The sequence below is a fragment of the Ricinus communis genome, chromosome 6, assembly GCF_019578655.1.
Source record: "Ricinus communis isolate WT05 ecotype wild-type chromosome 6, ASM1957865v1, whole genome shotgun sequence".
Lineage (NCBI taxonomy): Eukaryota > Viridiplantae > Streptophyta > Magnoliopsida > Malpighiales > Euphorbiaceae > Ricinus > Ricinus communis.
The window spans coordinates 17,034,600-17,054,558 of record NC_063261.1 but is presented as its reverse complement, the minus strand read 5'-3'; the positions used below and the strand labels follow the sequence as shown (position 1 = coordinate 17,054,558).

The 19,959-nt window shown below is 32.3% G+C and overlaps 1 protein-coding gene and 1 non-coding gene across 2 annotated transcripts; one reads left to right on the top strand and one right to left on the bottom strand.

The window, feature by feature from the left end:
* Positions 1-6,005: 6,005 nt before the first annotated feature.
* Positions 6,006-18,744, bottom strand: LOC8262563 (mitotic spindle checkpoint protein MAD1). The gene is made up of 16 exons (XM_002527785.4): positions 18,228-18,744; positions 16,818-16,917; positions 16,093-16,253; positions 15,774-15,971; positions 15,598-15,690; positions 15,327-15,443; positions 13,155-13,402; positions 12,594-12,765; positions 11,231-11,341; positions 10,935-11,138; positions 9,570-9,732; positions 7,874-7,964; positions 7,711-7,780; positions 7,262-7,390; positions 6,926-6,964; positions 6,006-6,430 (listed from the first exon to the last, which is right to left on the bottom strand). Exons 1-16 carry the CDS (start codon positions 18,426-18,428, stop codon positions 6,341-6,343), a joined length of 2,187 nt encoding a protein of 728 aa, XP_002527831.1. The 5' UTR covers positions 18,429-18,744; the 3' UTR covers positions 6,006-6,340.
* On the top strand, positions 18,637-18,710 carry TRNAV-AAC. The gene has a single exon. It is a non-coding gene; the product is annotated as a tRNA-Val (tRNA).
* Positions 18,745-19,959: the final 1,215 nt, after the last annotated feature.

The window sequence follows — 19,959 nt, the reverse complement described above, 5'->3', positions numbered from 1 at the left end:
CTGCGCATGCTGAAGTTTGGATGAAAAAATCATTTAGTTGACAATCTATAAGATCAGTTTTAATTGATGATTAATTAAGGCTTCACCTTCAAATTTTGTACTTTGACATTGTTAAGGTGCAATCTTTTATTGGTTAGCCGACCATTCAAAGATTTATTGTCACCTGCTGCATTATATGACAGTAATCCATTGTACTTATCTCAAATCATCATTAATTCCTTTTATTGCTATAATCTGCACCACATTCTTCAACGCTAGTATCGCTGCTTCTCTTATTACCCTGCTCTCCTAAAGGGTAGGATTACATATATATTCTTGTTTTGCTAATAAGCATAAAACAACTCCACCATAATGTATAGCAATTGCCAATATGGTACTTATGCTACTTGCCTTATTATTAGCATGCTCTACATTTACCGACGGTTCCAAAACTGTCGGTAAATGTTTCAAAGAAAGTTATTCCCTCTTTCAACGACGGTCTTAGAATTATTGAGAAATATAAATTTTAAATTTGTCGGTAGATCATCGCTACGTCATATAGCGCCGATTAGTAGCGCCTTATTTACTGATTATTTATTTGTTGTCGGGAATATTTAAAACCGTCGATAAATTAAATAAAAAATATAGAATTCAAATTTTATGAATTTTTATCATTGAACTATCGCTACGGACTCAAACCAAAGTGAAAGAAAAGCTCAAAAAAAAAAACAAATAGTAAGATCCATTACGCTCCAACCGAGCTAGATAGGAAAGAATTCATAAACTTAATCGAACCGAGCTGAACTGAAGGACCATTCATTACTAATCAACTCGACTCAAGCGAGCTGAAGAACAACCCCTAGATGGTAAAACTTTTACTCTTAGCCCCACTCACTTCAAATGCTGCATCCGCCCCTAATTGGATATAAAGTAAATATTCAATTTTTGACGACCCTATTACCTCATAAGAGTTAAAACATTAAAAAAATTAGGGAAAATAGGTTTATCAGACTAAAGATAATTGTTCATAATTGGAGGTAAATAACAAAACATAATTACTGTTGTTTTTACATGTAATGCTTTTGCGGTCTAAGTCTTCATCATAAAATATTCTTTGCTTCCAAACTGAAATTCCCATGGTAAGAAACCACTAGTTTGCTTGTTGGGTTAGCCAAGTCTCAAATGGAGAATTTGCATTTTGTTTTTCCTTCCTTTTTATCCTTTTCCTATACATATATATCACTTGGCATTTTTGACTTGTAGTGATAATAATTTCTTTTTTCCTTGAAAGAAAAAGAATGTCAAACCATTTGACTTGCAATCTGCATTAGCATAGGTGGAAAATCTTATCTCACCAGTCACCAATTAAAGAAAATAAAAATGTAATTCAAAGCAGAAGATGGTGTATAATGGGTAATCATACTTCTTAGCATTATAGCGACCTCTTCTTACATAAATTCAGTAAAAGAGTGGGAAGAAAACCCAGTGCCGACAATAAAGAAATTCTTTTAGTTGTTGGTGGTGGTGGTGGTGGTGGTGTTATTTTGGCCATATATAATATGGCAATGTGATAGAATTGAGACTTAAATTTCCACTCAAATTTTTGGAAAATGCATAGTGTAATTGATCGATGTGGGGTTATAATAAAGCAGTGGAAAAAAAAAATGTTAATTCATTTCTATAATCCATCATTATTACAAGAATGTATAGAACAAATAAAAAATAGTGTATGTATATATATATCATGAAGGGTTGGTTTATAATGCTATTAGAGTTTGTTCTATCACTTTTTGAACCTTAAGATTGATTACCCAACTTAAAATATACAGTGTACATTTGATACACTTGCTGTAATTTCAAAATTGGAATCCTTTTTAATCTATTTTGAACCCCATTTTTCTACATATTAAACAAAGAATATTATGTATTTGAAATTTTTAACTTTTACATATACACCACATTTTAAAAAATTTCTTAAAAGCATAATAAGGATGGATTCAAAGTAAGTGTGACAAGTAGGAGAATGAACCCAACTAATGCTAGCAAGGAACCCTGACTAACCCCAATGGTCCATCTCATAATAGCATATCAGTATGAGAATCAAAAGGAAAATTATGGATGAAGAAAGGGCAATAGCAGGAGGAAGGAGGCATTATTATTGCACGAGGGTTTACCATATACATGCAAACTTGTTTTGATTCGATCTCTATAGTAAACAGGTTGAGCAATCATGCAAAATCTAAATCCATGGACAAAGATATCTTTGGATGTATTGGCCACGCAAAAGTAAGGTTTTGTTTTTGCAAGGAGCACCATACATAAATTCTTGAAAGGGGGCATTTTGTGTATAGTATTTTATATCAATTATGGTGTCTTCCTTGATGTAGACTAGACTAGCACAGGGAGATTTTAATATAGTGAAAATCTTTTATATATATATATATATGTTTTCTTGATGTGGACAATACTTGGTCTTCATTGTCCAATTGCTTCCTACAAAAGCCTAAGACAAAAGCCAACCATATTTTTGTAGGCTCCAAAGCCATAGAGCTATAGCTTGGTGTTGATTGCATCATCAATTCTCCATAACTTGTTACATTTATGATTTCAATTGGTTATCAAGATTAAGGGAAACAATTCTGGTTCTGTGTGTATATAAATATATAAGGTCTCTTTCTTGATTTTCTTTTTTAATTTAAACACTCTCATCTCTCTTCCTGAAATGTTGAATTTATAAATGGATGACAATTCCTAGGAAGGAGGTGTCTAGTCTGACTTGCCTCCTAATGAGAATCATCTTGTTGCTGATCAGTTCTTATGATAGAATCAAAAGCATTCTACGTTTCTTTTCAAACTAAAAATAATAGGCAGATAAGGAATTAAACATACTGTTTTAATATTTTTGCTCAGAAAATTAAAAAAAAAATGAACTCAGGAAATATAAAGTAATCAATAATGCAACTAAAGAAAAACAACTATTACATTATCATAGTTTAAACCAATTGCTTACAAATCAACAATGTAAATATATACATGGGAATGGAGTGAACTATTTGAGTATGATAAATGTTTACTCATTCCTTCAAAGTTCAAACACAGAAAAAAGAAAAGGGAAAAATCCAAAGAAGCCCACTTGAAGAGGGATGTGGCACTAAAAATAGTGAACTTTTAGTGTTGTCTGAATAGAATTGGGCAGTCGATCACTTTCTTATACTCTTGTCTTTCATTCTCACCAAGTATTTTTTTGGGTGTCAGAATTTTCTTGCAAGAAAGGAAGAAAAGTTGAAGAATACAATACAATTGCATCTTCTTCAAGGAAAAAAAGAAAAGAAAAGAGGAAAAAGCTTTAGCGTAAAAGAGATGATCTCTGTACGAAACTGACCTCAATAAAGAGAGGCAAAAAGGAGAATGAAATTTCTGGTATAAAGTCGGTCAAAGAATTTCAATTTCAGTGCTTCTTTTAGGCCATATTTCACTTATATATAGTGCACGATGACGTTTGAAACACACGTGATATGTTCTATATATTTGTATCAAGAAATGAAAATAAAATCATTTAATCATATTCTTGAATATATATATATATATATATATATATATATAAATGGACCTATTATTATACTAGAAAACCAAGATACATGCAATGTAGGATTTGTCTGCGTCTCTAATCCATATAAAAGATATTCAATTTATTAGTTTTGACACAGATAACAAAAATTTACAAAAAGCATTTTTTTTTTCTCCTCTTTAAAATTGTGTTAATTTCTATCATAATCGGTTAATTAATTAATTAACCGCATTCTAAAATATAAAAAAAAATTGATTTATTAAATCATTTATAAAAAAAGTTCAAGAGAAGATAAAAATAAATTTATTATCTATTTTACGTCAAACAATAAGTGAAGTATCTCCCAATATAGCAATAAAAACAAGACATGTGGGCAACTCAAGTAGAAAGTTGTCTTCAGCTACTATTGGGATGAGCTTCCTCTGCATCACTGATACTTAACTGAAAGGAAAATATGGCAGTAATGTCCAAATGTGCAAAGAATAACAGTGTGCCCAAGATTGATCAGCATATCACGTATATCGTGGAGCTAATAATTAAGGTGTTAAAAAAACCCAAATAAACACAAATTATTCTAGATATATAGAATTGTTCAATATACATATTTGAAGTATAAGAGAATTTCTGTTGCAAAGTTAAGGGCAACCAACCAAGGTTTCAAGTTGATACAAGCATTTCAAAAGTTTGTTCATATTGGAGTGTTGAAAGAGTGGATATTGGAAGGTTAATGAAAATCAATATATTTATTTAAAAAATTTTACCATGAGTTAAAATAATAATAATAATAATAATAAAAAGAAATCCAAGGATATGCAAATAATAAAAAATCAAATCAAATCAAATGGGTCTAGAAAGGTAGTATAGGCTTCCACTACATTCTTGATCAGCGGCAGACATTTTGGACACCAATATATAAAGCAAAGGTGGGTTTTTTTCCCTTCCTTTCCTTTGATAGAGAAGAAAGTCATCCCTCTACATTAGGCCATTGTTATCCACAAAGCCATGCAAACACCATAAAAGCAGCTCAACCGTTAAAAAATATTAGGAGGTCAAACAGCTTTACCCTGTAAAAGAGGAACAAGATAGAAAAAAGCAGATGCAAAGATGAGGAGGACACTACATATATGTAGCAAAAATAGAATAATTAAACAAAAATTCCCCATTTTAATTACAAACCATTCAAGTGATTGACAGTGACTTTAGGGTTTTCTCCAACTCAGTAAACAGTCCATGGCCAAAACTCAAATCACCACTCAAACAATTAGCATAAGAATCCATCATTTAGAAAAAGCAAAAGTCAGCACAGTATTCATTAGCTACTAGCCATTGAAAGTTGAAACACACACACATACACATACCCAGAAAGAGAGAGAGAGAGATTTAGTCAAATTAAGGGATTAAGCTTTTTGAGAGCTTAAAAATCTATCAGCACTGCGAAGAAAGCGGCACTAGAATGCACTAACAAAATTCAGGCTCTGTTTCTTGATCATCAGCTCTCTTTATTCCAATGCACTAACAAAATTCCATCTACTTTTTACTGCTCTTACTGATTGCAACATGGATGCCCCCTGGAAGTCAAGACTATCACATTCTCTTTGTCATAAGAGATTACAAAAATGTTAGGTAAAATGGTGTTGCATTTAAATGGAATAATATGAAATCAGAAGGTTTTGAGTTGGTAATATAGCTTTTCTTCTTGTTATATTCGTGAAATGCAGAAAAAGTCACAATTTAAGAGTAAATCTGAACACTTAAGATACATATTCACTTTCAAATTGGTAGCAAATGAACTTTCATCTACATCCGCAAACCCTATTTCATTCATGAATCAATATTCTTTAGATGAGGTTAGATTCATCAATGCATATGAAATTTTATGGTAAAATAGCAAATACTAAAAATTTCCACCTGCCTTTAAGGCTTCAAATAAAAATTCTTGATTTTCAAATTTTCTATCCCTATACAACCTTAGTAGAATGGGGGAAAAGATTGAGATCATGGAACTATCCACACACACAACATTCAATAATCTCTATACGTCCTTGGAAACAGATATCAGCCCTACTACTGCCCAATAGAAAAAGATGGTTAAAGTTCAATGAAATGACACAAGTGAAAAATGAAAATAGTGGTGGTAGTTTATTAACATTTTGTCACAGCACTGAAAGGAATTTTTGCATAATGTGATATTAAAAATACTTGGTAGGCTGAAAGGTGTGAATGATTCAATACAGTAAAGTTTTCTTTCAATTATTTTTTGTAACTTCAACACAGTGAAGTTTGAAAATTAATAGTAATGCACCATAATGTCTCCACTATCACCCACTTCTCAGTTTTCTTCACCTGCTCCATTGCAAAAAGTGCAGCATAATTTGACACAGATAGACTCAAATTCTGGCCAGGACTCAAAAAGGAGGTGTTGTAACAAATGTGAATAATATCTTAGCCACAGACTCCATGCAATAGACACGATAGAGAGATTAATTACTTACTGTAAAGCAGAGGTATATCAAGATCACATCAAAAGGTTGGTAAACGCACACAAAAATAATCATATCAAACCTTGAAATGCTAAAAAGAAAAATTTCATCTTTTGGTAGTTCATTTCAAAGGTGAATTTGACTAGAAGGCAAAAAAAGTTTAAAAAAAAAAAAACCTTTCTGGTAGTTCATGCCAGGTTGACAGCATATCAACTAGGAATGAGAATCAATAAGGCACACAAATTACAATCTTTTGCACTGGTATATGGGAGAAATCATGAAAATCTGGAGTAACCTTGCTTTTTGATCTGTATCAACAAAGAGTCCTTTTATTGAAAGACTCCACTGTCAAGTTGGCTGTGAAAGCTGGGATAGAATTCATCTTATGAATAAATATATCGACCTGCAAAAGGCAGGCTTAGAATTAGTATTATTCAGCCCAACACAGGCAGCAACTTGAAGAATAATCACGGTGGTTGCATTCCAAGGACTAGCAATAAGTTGAAAACAAATCAACCAACAGTTCTGTATCAGATTTCATTAGGAAAACCTTGGTAAACTGAACCAATACCACCAACAAAATACCACCACCTCAGACAAAATTGAGCATCTCAATATAGACATAACCTAGTCACTTGAAGAAGAAATCCCATAATAAGTAGGTCCAAGGGATCAGACGAACTCATTTTGAACATCTGGTTTATAAAAATATAAATATTCATAACATGAAAAATCATTCATTTTTAAATCAACAGAAATTTCTGCATAAAAACCAGTAGACTACTGACTACCTTAAAAGCATACAGCAGCTATTATTCAGAAGTATGTGTACACTGCATATGTACATATGGTTGTGACTCCATGCACACAGATTTGTAGAAAAGGTTTTTCACCATACCTGACGAGATATCTCAGACTGAGAAGTGTAAGCATTTGCCTGTTGCAATCAAAGAATAGTTCAAAATTACTCTTGGCTTGCCATGATGATTGTATCTGAGATGGTACAACATCAATATTTCTGCAATCTAAGACAAAGCATTCCCACAAACCCACCAAAACAATTTAAAACAAAAGAAGAATGAAAGATCAAAAAGCAATTTCCATAATTATTGCACCGAAGCACCTTATGTCATATGTGCAAATCCTGATTACAAATTTATGCATATGAGCATATCAAATTATATAAAAGACATGACTGGCACAACTCTAAATAAGCCATGTTTCACCATCTTACCAGAATGTTTGTATTTCCCGATTCATATTCAAATTCAAGCTTCTCATCCTCACTTTGAGCATAAATAGATTGAAGGGTAAAACGAGTAACTGGGATTCCATTAGAACGCTGGTGTTCATCCATGACAATCTGCCAAGATGCGAATCAAAACAAAAGAATAAACTTTCTTCCATAAGAACACCTTCAGATGAGCATATTGACATGCAAAGAGAGCATTCGAGCATATGTTTCCAACCATTATCTCATGTGCATTATCATGTAATGAACAATGAAATAATTAGTTCAACCATACAGTAGATTGGCCAAAGCCATTCTAGTAGTGTGAGACTTAAAACAAAAGAAAAGAAACAGCATTTTCCACCTGTTAAACCACAAGAAAAACTAAAACAGGCAAGACCCGCATAGACATGTACCTAAAATACAAGACAGTAAGAAATATAATATGATACCTTGTAACCAAATAGTTCGCAACATGCCCTCCTAAACACTGAAATCCTATCAGCAAAAACAGTCTTGTATCTGTTGATTTGACAAACTCGAATTCTTTAATTGTTAAAACAAATCTAAGTCGAAAAATGCAACTACTGAAATTTTTGTATCAAAATTAGTCACCTTTCTTCACGTTTTTCAAGCGTTGCAATCTGTTCTTTTAACTGTGTTATCTTCCCAGATATATAGGAATCAACAAGCTTTCCAGCATCACCTGCATCATAAATATAATAATCTTGTCGACCAGCAACCTAAAGAACAGCTATGATGAAACAATAAACTAGAAGATGGAGTTCAAATAGACAGTTATTTTCATTCATGTAGCCTATTCAGAGTATTGAAGCAAAATGGCAAACCAGAGAGCAGTATCCCGCAGCTTGATTGACATATATGGCATGGAATTTTCACAAGATGTTCGAATAGCATCAAATTGCATGAGACAAAGATCCTATCTGGGGAATCAATAAAATGGCAATGAGGGAACACATAGTGATGAATCTACCAAAATCAAGTTCACCTTCTTGATTCTGGTTGGCAATGAGATGACATCTCTTGCCTGAAAATTTAAAATCATTGCTGAAGACACTCCGAAGATTTTGAGAGGCTATGAAGCCATCGAAGAACTTGAGATAAGAATTTTCAATCGATACAGCCTACTGTTCTAAGTCTGAAGATGTCTGACAAACTAATCTATTCCATATAAGCTGCAATGCCTGTGCATTACACTGCAACCAGACATGTATAACCAGTGCAAATGGGAATTGATAAACACATCAGAGAGGTAAAAAACATCAATCAAAGGTACAGATAATAAATGGCTATATTCAGTCCAAGGTTACGATTTGGGTATGTGGAACAAAAAATGGAAACATAAAACATCTATGTTTAAATTGTTATACAGTATGGATAGGCTTCTTTCGAATCGCACAGCGGGAGCAAAATACAACTATCCAGATACCATCCGGGATACAATATATGCAAAATATCATATTCTGAAATAAAATAAGAATCAAGATTTATCTTAAAAGATTTTTAAATATCAAAAGTATATAATCAATTAATTATAATTAAAAAGGCTATGTTGACTAATTTAGTACTCCAAAAAATACCATGTGCCGAAATTGGCAGCAGAATAAAAATCATATAACAAAATTATCTAAGATTTGCGTGGCTAAAATGTTGTGATTCATTATCAACATTTGTTTGCCCTTCAGAATACTACTCCCTCCATTCCATACTAATTGACCTTTTTTTTCAAATTAAAAAATTTCCAATTATTTGTCGTTTTTATATATCCAATACAATATTAATTTTTTCTCTCCTAATTTATCCTTGTATCTATAATTGGTTTTGCAAAATTCTATAAGCCTAAAGAAGGGTGTAATAAATTTCAAAAATATCTATAGAAGGGTAATTTAGTTTCATTTAGCTATTTTTTTCCTAAAATTAAGCCTATTAAATGCTTTGTTAATCCAAGTGAAATACTAAAAGAAGTCAATTAGTATGGAATGGAGGTAGTAACTTTAGCTTTTTAAGATGCTATTGATCCAAAGCCCAGATTGCATGCTAGGAGTGCAGCATTTTCTGGTAACACTGAATCACATGAGAGAAAGGATGAACCTCAAAGAGAAGGAAGCCATTGAAATGAAGACATCATTACTAAATAACAAAAGCCTCTTGTTAGAAGAGGAACTGGTACAAATTTTCTGAACAACATCTACCTGGTAAATAATAGGAAAGACACAAGTATTGAACAAATAATGCTATAAACGAAATCTTGAGGAAAAAAAATTGTTGTTTAAATGGCACTACTTCATACCTGATTGACTCTTTAATTCTTCAACAGCTTGTAACTTCTCCTTTGTCTTCTCCAACTCAGTACGTAAAGCCTCTATAGTTTGTTTGGCATCATTATCAACTCCAAGGGTATTCACCATTCTCAATACTTTTGTGTTTGCAGCAGAAAAGTCACCATGGCCTAGCTGTGAACAAAACGAGATTGAAGTCAAGGACATAAAATAAATTAAGCACCATTAGCAAATGATTCATCTATCTCGTCAAATCCCAATAACACTGCAAAACATTAATAATAATCTGATGAATAAAACATTTAGGTTTTCATTAATGCCAAAAGAATAAAAGTTAAAAGACTTAACCTGTTTTACATCTTTCTGCAGTCTTTCAACAAATTATCATATAGAAAATGACCATAATTTGAAGTTGTAGAGATGGAAAGAGAGAAAGAAAATTTATACATAAGATAACAGGAAAAGTATCATCTCTGACCAGTATTCTGACACTTTATAAGATATGATAAAGTCCCTCTATGGGCACTCCAGAAAGTTCTCAATTACATAGAGGATATGAGCAATTTCTGAACTAATGGAAACATAGAGGATTAGTGCAATTTCTCAACTAACGAAAAACTATAAATTGCTGAATGTGTTGGGTTAATATTTCAGAAAGCATCACATAGAGAAACCTTAATATTTAATCCGAAGCCACCACTAATACTACCAATGGTTGGGAGGTAGACTTATAAACTGCATTAGCTTACAGAAAGCAAGAAGCGGACACAAACCACACGAGGACCCAAAACCGTTAAGGACCCCGAAAGGAAAATGCCAACTGCTGGCCTCATTTGGAAGGAAACCATAATTACGGCCTTAAAAAAACTTAAAGAATAAGCCTCCCTTTACTAAGTCAGCCATTCATCAATTCTTTTGAGAAGAACGCCTCAACCATCAAACAGAGGGGCAAGGATGAACTTTAGCCATTATCCTAAAAGCACCACCAGCTATCATGTCAATGGAGTTCAAGTCTAGTCCTGTATGGCTCCAACCTCTAAGTAGTATAATAGAGAGCTCAAGAGCAAAATAGAGAGAGAAAGATGTAAATGAATTGTTCAAAAACTATGAAGACTGAAGAGAAATACTAATATTGCAGATGCATCCTAAAAATTAGCTAACATCTCATCATCTCCTTTTTTGGTTTTTGTTCCTGTTGCATCTCGCTATATAATAGTGCATATTGGACCTTTTTTTCTTAGAACACTTGTCATTCCCAAATTCACCAATGCATAACACCTAATCCCATATTGGCCAGCCATTTCTTGTTTCCATTGATCCAGCCAAGAGGGGAAGATATGGCTGTTTGGAACTGGTCACAATGTTTCTTGACGTACCTTGGATTCCAACAGAGAAATTTCTGAACGAAGTCGATCACTCTCCCTTTCCAGCGACTTAAATCTCCTAGCTTCATTATTCAGCCTGTCATTAAGCAACTTTATTTCATCAAGTTGACGATTACTAGCTTCTTTTTGCTCATGTAAATTACTCTCCAATTCTTTAATATAACATTCTTTTTTTAGAAGAGATGATTCAAATTCCTGCAATAAAGAAGAAATGTGCAAAGAAGTACCATCAGGATATATCAGAAGAACTCTCAAAAGAAGAGAATGAAAAAGGAAGGTGGGACAACCTGAAGAAGAGTTCCACTGGCAGATTCATCCCCTGCTTGTTCATTCTTTGACCTCCTCAATTCATCAACAATATTTTTCAACCCGTCTCTCTCTTCAGTGACAGTACAAAGCTGAAATCAACCATAAATATGTGCATAAACCAAATGATTAAGACAAACAATCAAAACAGAAAGATAATAGATTGTTGTAAACTAATATTAAGCAAAGGATACATTCAGAATAATGGCCATAAAGTAGATCAAGATTTTCATGTAAATATATTTCCCCCTGTATTTGTATCTCACCATATGAGAGTCACTTTCAATAACATGAACCAGCACAAGTTGAATAGAATACAGATAAGAAAGCAAAAGGAAGAAGGAAAAACAAAAACAACTTTCCCCTAGGCGAAAAGTAATGTCAAGGCATAAAGAGCAATGTCAAGCATTCAAAGAATAAGACAATGCAACTCCATGTACAACTGCAAAATGAATAAGCACAAAGAGCAGAAAAAGGAAAAGAATCCTCAACATTTCTCTCCACAAAATCAGAATCCTAAACCTTTACCTCAATCAAGGAGAATTTGAAAGAGCACACATGTGTGTGCAAAAGATGCTCTTAGGACAAAGAAAAGGCGGGACATGAAGAGGATAATGCACAGAAAAAAGAATCAGAACTTAAAACAAAAACATAGCAGCCAATAAAGACATCCAGCCAAACAGCCATCACAAAAGTCTAATGTAGAATATATACACTGGCAACTTCTTAGACAGCTATATTTTGCACCACTAGCTAAAAAAAGCAGAATTCATACAATGATATCAATGTGCTTCCTTAACTCTTTACTGCGATTTTCACATCCACTCAACAGTACACGCCTTAGCCTATTTTTACCTCAAACAAAAAATTATCAACTTCTGAGCTACAGGATTATTGATATGCCAAATGATTCTCTAGTCATAATTTCACTTGGACCCGCAACACTGATCAAAAATTATTTTCCTCCTCTTAATCAAATTATCCATGTAAAGGATCTTTTCTCTAGCTGCTCAAAACCATTTTAGAAGGGGCACCCTCCTCACCAAATACTTCTCCAGCAAACTTTGTTAAGAACTTGATATTCCTCTGAATCCCCATGAATAAGATCATATTTCTTACTCTTGGAAACCAACTAGCTAACACCATCTCCCCCTAACTGTAGCTGAAAAAAAGCAACTAGGCGGAACAAAAGTCTATCTAAATTGGTGTCCCTCCAATTTAAAGACTACTAACTAAAACCAAATGGAAAAAGGGCAAGAAAAACGGAAGAGTAGAAGATTCTTAGAAAACAAAGACATACATGGATATCGTAAGTAGCAATAAACTTCCTAAACTAACACTTACCATCAATTCGATCTGATTGACCTCCAATTTTAAGCGTTTTGCCTTCTCTTTAGCTGATGCAACCTCAGTTTCAGCATTTTGTTTGCCAAGATGGGCAGCATCCAGAGCCACCTCCATTTGCTTCACACGAGCATTTGCCTCTCCTACCTTCATCATGTTATCAATCATCTCTCTGCAATCAACAGAAGTCATATAATTGGCAACAAGAACCAACAAGAGTAGCAAAAGTGGCTAGATAAAAAATAATACTGCCAAGATTTTAAGCTTACAATTAATTTTTAACTGTGGCAGTAAACCAACATTGGTATCATATAAACCAACAATTATACAATATTCCAGATATCATATAGATGCATATTCACTTTAATTAGCAAAATACTTTACCAAGTATAATTGATACTAGGAGACATTTAACCCTTTCCCACTAGCAAAAGGATTAGTTTTAGAAAAAGAAAAATCCTTCTTCCATAAAACTTCTTTATCTTTTCCACAACATACTGACACTAAAGAAGCCTATAATGCTGAAGCCATGGTAGAATCAAATTAAGGCTGTATGCATACTTCTGTAAAGCTGCAAACTTAAGAGGTATATCATCACAACATGACACGTTCGGAATTTCTTTAATCAAGGACTTCCAAGAAGACAACTCGTCCTCCAAATTCCTCATATTTAGCTCAAGCTCTTGAAACTTGGATAACTCTGACTCTGCCCTCTCTCTGCGGCTCTTTTCTTCCAGTAATTTCTCCTTTAACAACTCAACATTTTCATAAGATGATTTGAGTTTTCTTGCTTCTCTCACTTCAGATTCCTGATAAACGTCAAATATAGATAAATCACATAACTATAAGAGGAATGGTTCATCTAATAACACCATCATCAGAAAAACAACATGAAAATATTATGTGAATCCATCAACCACCCAAAATTCACTTTGTAGCTTGAAAGATTATAATATTCAAGATCTCAACCAGCAAGTCTTTCAAAATTGAGCAGTAAACCCATAGTCATCGAAGGCGAGCTTGAAACACAAGTCTGTACACCTCAGCACATGCCCAGGCACACTTTGTGCAATGTTGAGGTACAATTAGTCCCGCCTCACTTATATTTGTCGAAAAATCGGTGTCTCTTTCAGTGCTGTCTGATTTGTTGGTGGAAAAGAAAGAAAGAATGCACTATGTACCCATCCATTAATCGAAAGAGAAGCTACAACTGATAAAAAAGAAAAAGAAGTAGAAGTGTTTCTAAAAAGAATGCAATATGATAAAGAAGCTCATATTGAGATTGATGATGATTAGTAGTGCTTTGACAAGGGTAAGAACTGTTGCTATGTACTATCAGTAGGGGTACATAATTGTTTTAAGTGTTTAACTTTCACTTTTTCATTCTAAGATTTTCTATTAATTTTAGAAACAATTGATGCATAGTTTTTTTTTTCATTTATGAATTATGAGTATTAACTGTCATATAATTATTATAGGATTTTATGTTTTCTTCTTCAACTTTTTTAACCTCTTGCCTGCCAATGGCACTTTGCAACAAAGCCAAGGACCCCTTTGTGCATTAATGCACCTTACATGATAACACCCTATTTAGCAGAAAGACGGATATTCCTTGCTTATTATCAAACAACCACTTATTCAAAAACCTCGTGTGGGTGAATATTTTTTATTTCTCATCTCATGGAAAACCCTTTTCGCTTCAACTTGCGAATTTTTATTTATTTACCATTTAAATTAATGCTAATAACTCGTAATCGGATCTCTATAAAAGAATGTAAAAAGAATATAAATATAAAAAGTCATTCGAAAGTAATAGAAGAAAAAACAAAAATTAGTTTTATTATGGTCTTACAAAACGACAATTAATTAGATATGTTCATATTGCTGCAAAAGCCAGAGGGTCAACGGATGAATAAGCATAACTTACTTAGCGTTGAGCGTACCATGACCAAACTTTTTTTAAATATGAAAGGGCAGCAAAACAATTTTGAGATTGGAGTTCAAACTCCGATATCAGAAAACTTAAAGAGAAAAAATATTATCAAAATTTAATATCACACTAAAGTCATTAGCCATGCTTCACTAAGATTAATATCAATAGTAAAGGTAAGTGTCAATAGAGCCCTCAAGTGGATGCTGCCACGAAATTGTAACTAAATTTGCTACTTATAACCTTGTTTTTGTCTTTTAGTCATCAGGGGATTTAAAGGCAAGGCCTCCTTTAAGGAGAAATATTATTGCCACCAAGACTGTCTCTTATCCACATATTTATCACTTGTTTAAGTTCAACCTAGTTTTTACATCTTAGAACATTATAATTTGCATCTACACAAAAAGATGAAGCAAATATAAGAAGTTTACAGTCCTTAACTTGTTCAGTTTCTCAATGAGGTTGTTCTCTCTAGTTAACATTTGAGCTAGTAAAGTTACAATTTGTTAGTTTAAAAAATTCATCACAACTGCCCAAATAAGACCTTACATACACCTAGTGCAAATGTAATAGCAAAAAATGACAGAATCCAATAACATGATTAGTAGAAGACAATAAGAACCTTTATCTATACATTTCTCTAATCAGTGTATGCACATGTAGCTTTTATGTAAATGTACAAAACAATAGAAATATCACGATAAAGAGCACAAACCATAGAAGGCAGGCATTACAAGATTACATGTATTATAAATTTCAAAAGAAAATAAAAGCCCAATACTAACAGAATGAACCGCACTTACACAGTTTCTAAGCTCTTCTTGTAGATGCTTAACCAAAATATTGCCCTCGGTAGAAGATCCTTCTTGAATTGCAAAACTTGATAATTTCTTCTCTAGTTCACCCTTCTGGTGCAAGCACTAGGGAAGGACATAACATTAATTGAGAAGATGATCAAGTCTCCTTTTTAGGCCATTATTTAAAACTGCTAGAAAGTACTTGAGCTCATTATACTTGAATACATTCAAGCACATACACACACACACATATATATAAGAGATATACGAAAGGCACCTCACTTAGTTGCAATTTTAGATCTTCCAGTTGTGCCTTCAGTAGCTCTGATTCTTTCTCAGCATTTTTAGCTCTGCATTCCATTTTTTCATGCTACATAGAAGCGAAATGCAAATCTTAACAAATATAGAGGCTCAAACATAAATCATTATTGAGAATCCACAAATTCAGCTTACATCTGCTGTTATTCTGGAAACAGAAAGCTTTGAATCTCTTTGCAGCTGCACAAGCTCATTATTGAGGCGCTTTTTCTCCTTTTCAATGCTTTCGGAAAGGTGGGCAAGTTTTCCCTCCAATACACTTGCTTTCTCTTCAGCAGAAGTCGCTGAGGATTCAGCTTTTTTGCGAAGTTTCATTTCATTTTCCAGCTTTATCTACAAGGAAAAGAAAAAGGAACAAGAAAATGTTTAGCATATAACAAAATGTTGAGCACTTTAATAGGGCAAGAGAAAAGGTCCAATAATCATCGCATGCACATACGCCCAACAGGTCTACCTCAAGTTTGCTGCATGATTCTAATTGTTTCTTCAACCTCTCCTGGGAGTCATTAATCTCCTTTAGGAGTTGCTCTTGCAGTGCCTTTTCACGCCCTTTGGCAGCTGCAAGTTCTTGTTCAGCATATAAGAATTGATCTCGAAATTTTTTCCTCTCAGCATCTGAAGGGATTAAGAATGTTCAGACAATACAGACTTCAGCCAGAAAATAAAATAACAATGACAATAGTAATAATAGTTTGTCCCAACAAAGAACAAAATGGAAAGAGTAGTTCAAAAATAAAAACAAAAACTCACGGCATGAGAACATTTGCAAGGATTGCAGACATGGTGACCCATATCCATAACAAAGATTACACATAATCCCAGAAGGTGTAAAAGAGAACTAAGTTTCTAGCATAGTCACCATAAAATAAGTACTCAAATTTGTGCAGCACAGGTTACATTATATGGAAAAATTCAAATTTGTAAACAAAGGACTTACGAGGGTAAAATGTTAGCTCAAGTTTAGTTTCCATCTAGCACTCAGATGGATATTTAAGGAGAAAAAAAATGTTATGGGAAGAAAAAGAAGAACATACAGCAAGGAAATCAATGAAATCAGATACTTAAGTAAAGCTTAACTAAAAGCATACATGAAAATCTATTAAAAATTGCAGATAAACAAATTTTGAATCAAGGCAATTTTAAGAAACAATATTCGCCTGCAATCCTCTTGTAACTCACCAGCTTTGCTAAAGTTCTCATTTAAGGTCTCTAATTTAGATTGATAATCAGAAGCTTGCTTCTCTGCATTGCTCAAAGCATCAAAAAAATCTGATTTAACCTACAATTTTATGTAATGAAGTCAGAAGTTGTCTCTCTCAAAAATAACATAAAAAGGGAAAATGAAGGCTTTCATAAATAAAGGTTTATAACATAACTAGTGAGCCATAGTACCAATATAAATCAAAAGTAGAGATGCCTGACTGAGAAAAAGAAATTGGGGAAAGTACAAAACAATACCCTTTGCTTGTACGCTTTTTCATTAAGGGTATGTGCTATTTTCTTGTCATTTAGAGGTCTGTGGTTTCATTTTCTTTTCACTTTCATACCCTCTCGACTAATATCGTTAAACTTTAATGATCTTGTATTAATATAATATGAAGTTTTAATAATAAAATTATTTATTAAGTAATTTATCATAAGACTAATTATAATGAACTCACAATTAATGATATTAATGTGTTTTCAATTTTATAAGGATAAAAATGATATAAATTTTAAAATAAATTTATAATATTTTTAAGATATTCTATTAGTCAGTTTGATAGTAAGCCACTTAGAAAATGACTCTACTATTGAAAATCAATCTTAATTAATGTCATAATATAAAAAATAACAATATTAGCGGGAGGGTACTAAAGTGAAAAAGAAATGAAACCACAGACCCAAAATGACAAGAAAAAACCACATGCCCACAAGGTACTTTTTTGTACTTTCCCCACAGAAATGTAGCCAATGCACAATTCAATAAACAACATTCATCCAATTACAAAACTATAAGAAATTATTCATGGTATCCTCAAAATCTTGCTAAGGGTCTCATGCTTGTAGTAAATTGTGAGTTACCCTTTCCTTTCTTTTTCAGTTTTCTCAAAATTGGCAGTGATGAACATTTAAGCTTAAGTAGACCAAACCCTATATGAAGTAGAATTTCAGCACATGGTGAGACTTAGATTGATGACCAATTTTTGAAATGTTGATTGTACCAATTCTTGTTCGTTGCATTGCATCTTAATGATCCATGCCAATAAACATTACTGCATATAAAATTCTCAATCTTCCCAGTGTTGACTTATGAGACAAAAGTACAATTAGTATATATCAATTTCACACTGCTATAATCTACATTAGCTCTTTTCTTTTAATAACATATGCATGTAGCTCATTTTGGTTAAGTCATGGCAAATGTTGAATTTAATCTACGAACTTTATATCTTCGAGAAAACCACAAAATAAAACTTTGAAAAAAATATATCCAGCTACAAGAAACAAATGTGAAAGCCCTAAAAGTAATCTATAATAATAAAATAACGAAAGGAGGCCATTGACAGCTAAAATTAGGACTTCAAATTCGAATTAAATAAAGAGTACCATTTGACGGCATTGATAGGTGCAGAGCATATGATCGGACGGTTGATGAGGTTCGTGAGAGGAGTCATCCGGATGTTGGACAATAACAGCAGGATCTTCGTAGATAATGAGCGGCTGCCGACGGTCGGAACCGACCGGTGAGGTCTCAATGGCTTTGACATCGTCTCTGGGTCTCTTCGGAGGTGGAGTTCTCAGTATCATCCTCTCTAGGGTTTGTATATAATAACAAACAACACTGTTTATGGATTCTGTTTCACTGGTCGAAGTGCAGGCAAACTGATGATGATGATGTTAGTGGGCATAATATGAAAGTAAAGGCGCCATTTGAAGGCATAGTATGAATGATTCTATTCCTAATTCAGAGACTAGTTAGTTTACGTGTTATAAATTCAGTAAAAGGACATCCGGTGGTGTCGTGGTGTAGTTGGTTATCACGTCAGTCTAACACACTGAAGGTCTCCGGTTCGAGTCCGGGCGACGCCATTTTTTTCCTTTTCATGGTTCTTTTTGTCCTCTATTACGCAAAATGTGTTTAACTGAATTAATGTTTGGGCCTTTTGCTTCAAGTGTTATATATAAAACGAATGCTTTAACGCTGCTTTCTCTTTCTCTTTACTACGCTGCATGTTGAAAGAACCTTAAAGCTATTCTTTTTAGTTATTAAAGAATTAATCATTTTAACATTTTTTTATTATTTATAAAAAATATTATATTACAATTTTAACATATTAATTATGATATATAATTTTATTTTATTTTTTTATTTTTTTAAGTCTTTTTCATAACTCACTTTAGATAAACTAATATTTTAATATTATTTTTTTCCTACTATATGATGTATTATATAAATTTTAGGTTATTTTATTAATTCTTAAAAATTAATTAATTCAATATTTTTACTACTTTATATAAAATATTATATTACAATTTTAATACCTTAATTATGATATATAATTATTTCACATACCTTCATTTTTTTTGAATTCCTTTTCATGATTTCCACTTTAGATAATTTTTTTAAGCATTGTTTACAACATAAAACAATTTAATTATAAATTTTAATTATTTTATAATTCTTCTTTTAAAATTTTCTTATAATTTTAATTTTTGATTAAATTTTTTAATTTTTAATTTTTATAATGTAATATTTATCTTATTAATTAAAAATTATTTTTTCTTTTTAATCGTCACATATTTTACTCATTTATACTATTCATCTTTATTTTTATTCTATTTTACATATATTTTATTGAAATTATTTTAACAGAGTCTAGTTTCAAGTAAAAGGACTTTGTTAATAAAATTGATTTTTATATTATTAAATAAAGTACTTTGAATGTATTTATTAAAAAGTAATTTCTAAATTAGATTTTTATGCTATTTAATATATATATATATATATGAGAGTAATATTCTAATTTTTTTTTTCTTTCCTACATGGTATATTATATGATTTTTAAGCAATTTTCTTTTAATTTCTGGAGAATTAATCTATTATAACATAATTTTCTACTATTTTAAAGAGTATTATGTTACAACTTCTAATACCTTAATTAGGATATTTAATTATTTCATATTCCTATACCCCTTTGAATTTCTATTTATAAATTTCACTTTAAACAATTTATTTTTTAGGTATTGTATTATAATATATATCTTAATTGTAAATTTTAAGTATTTAAAAGTCATTTTTTTCTTCAAATCCTTCTCTATAATTTTAACTTTTAATTAG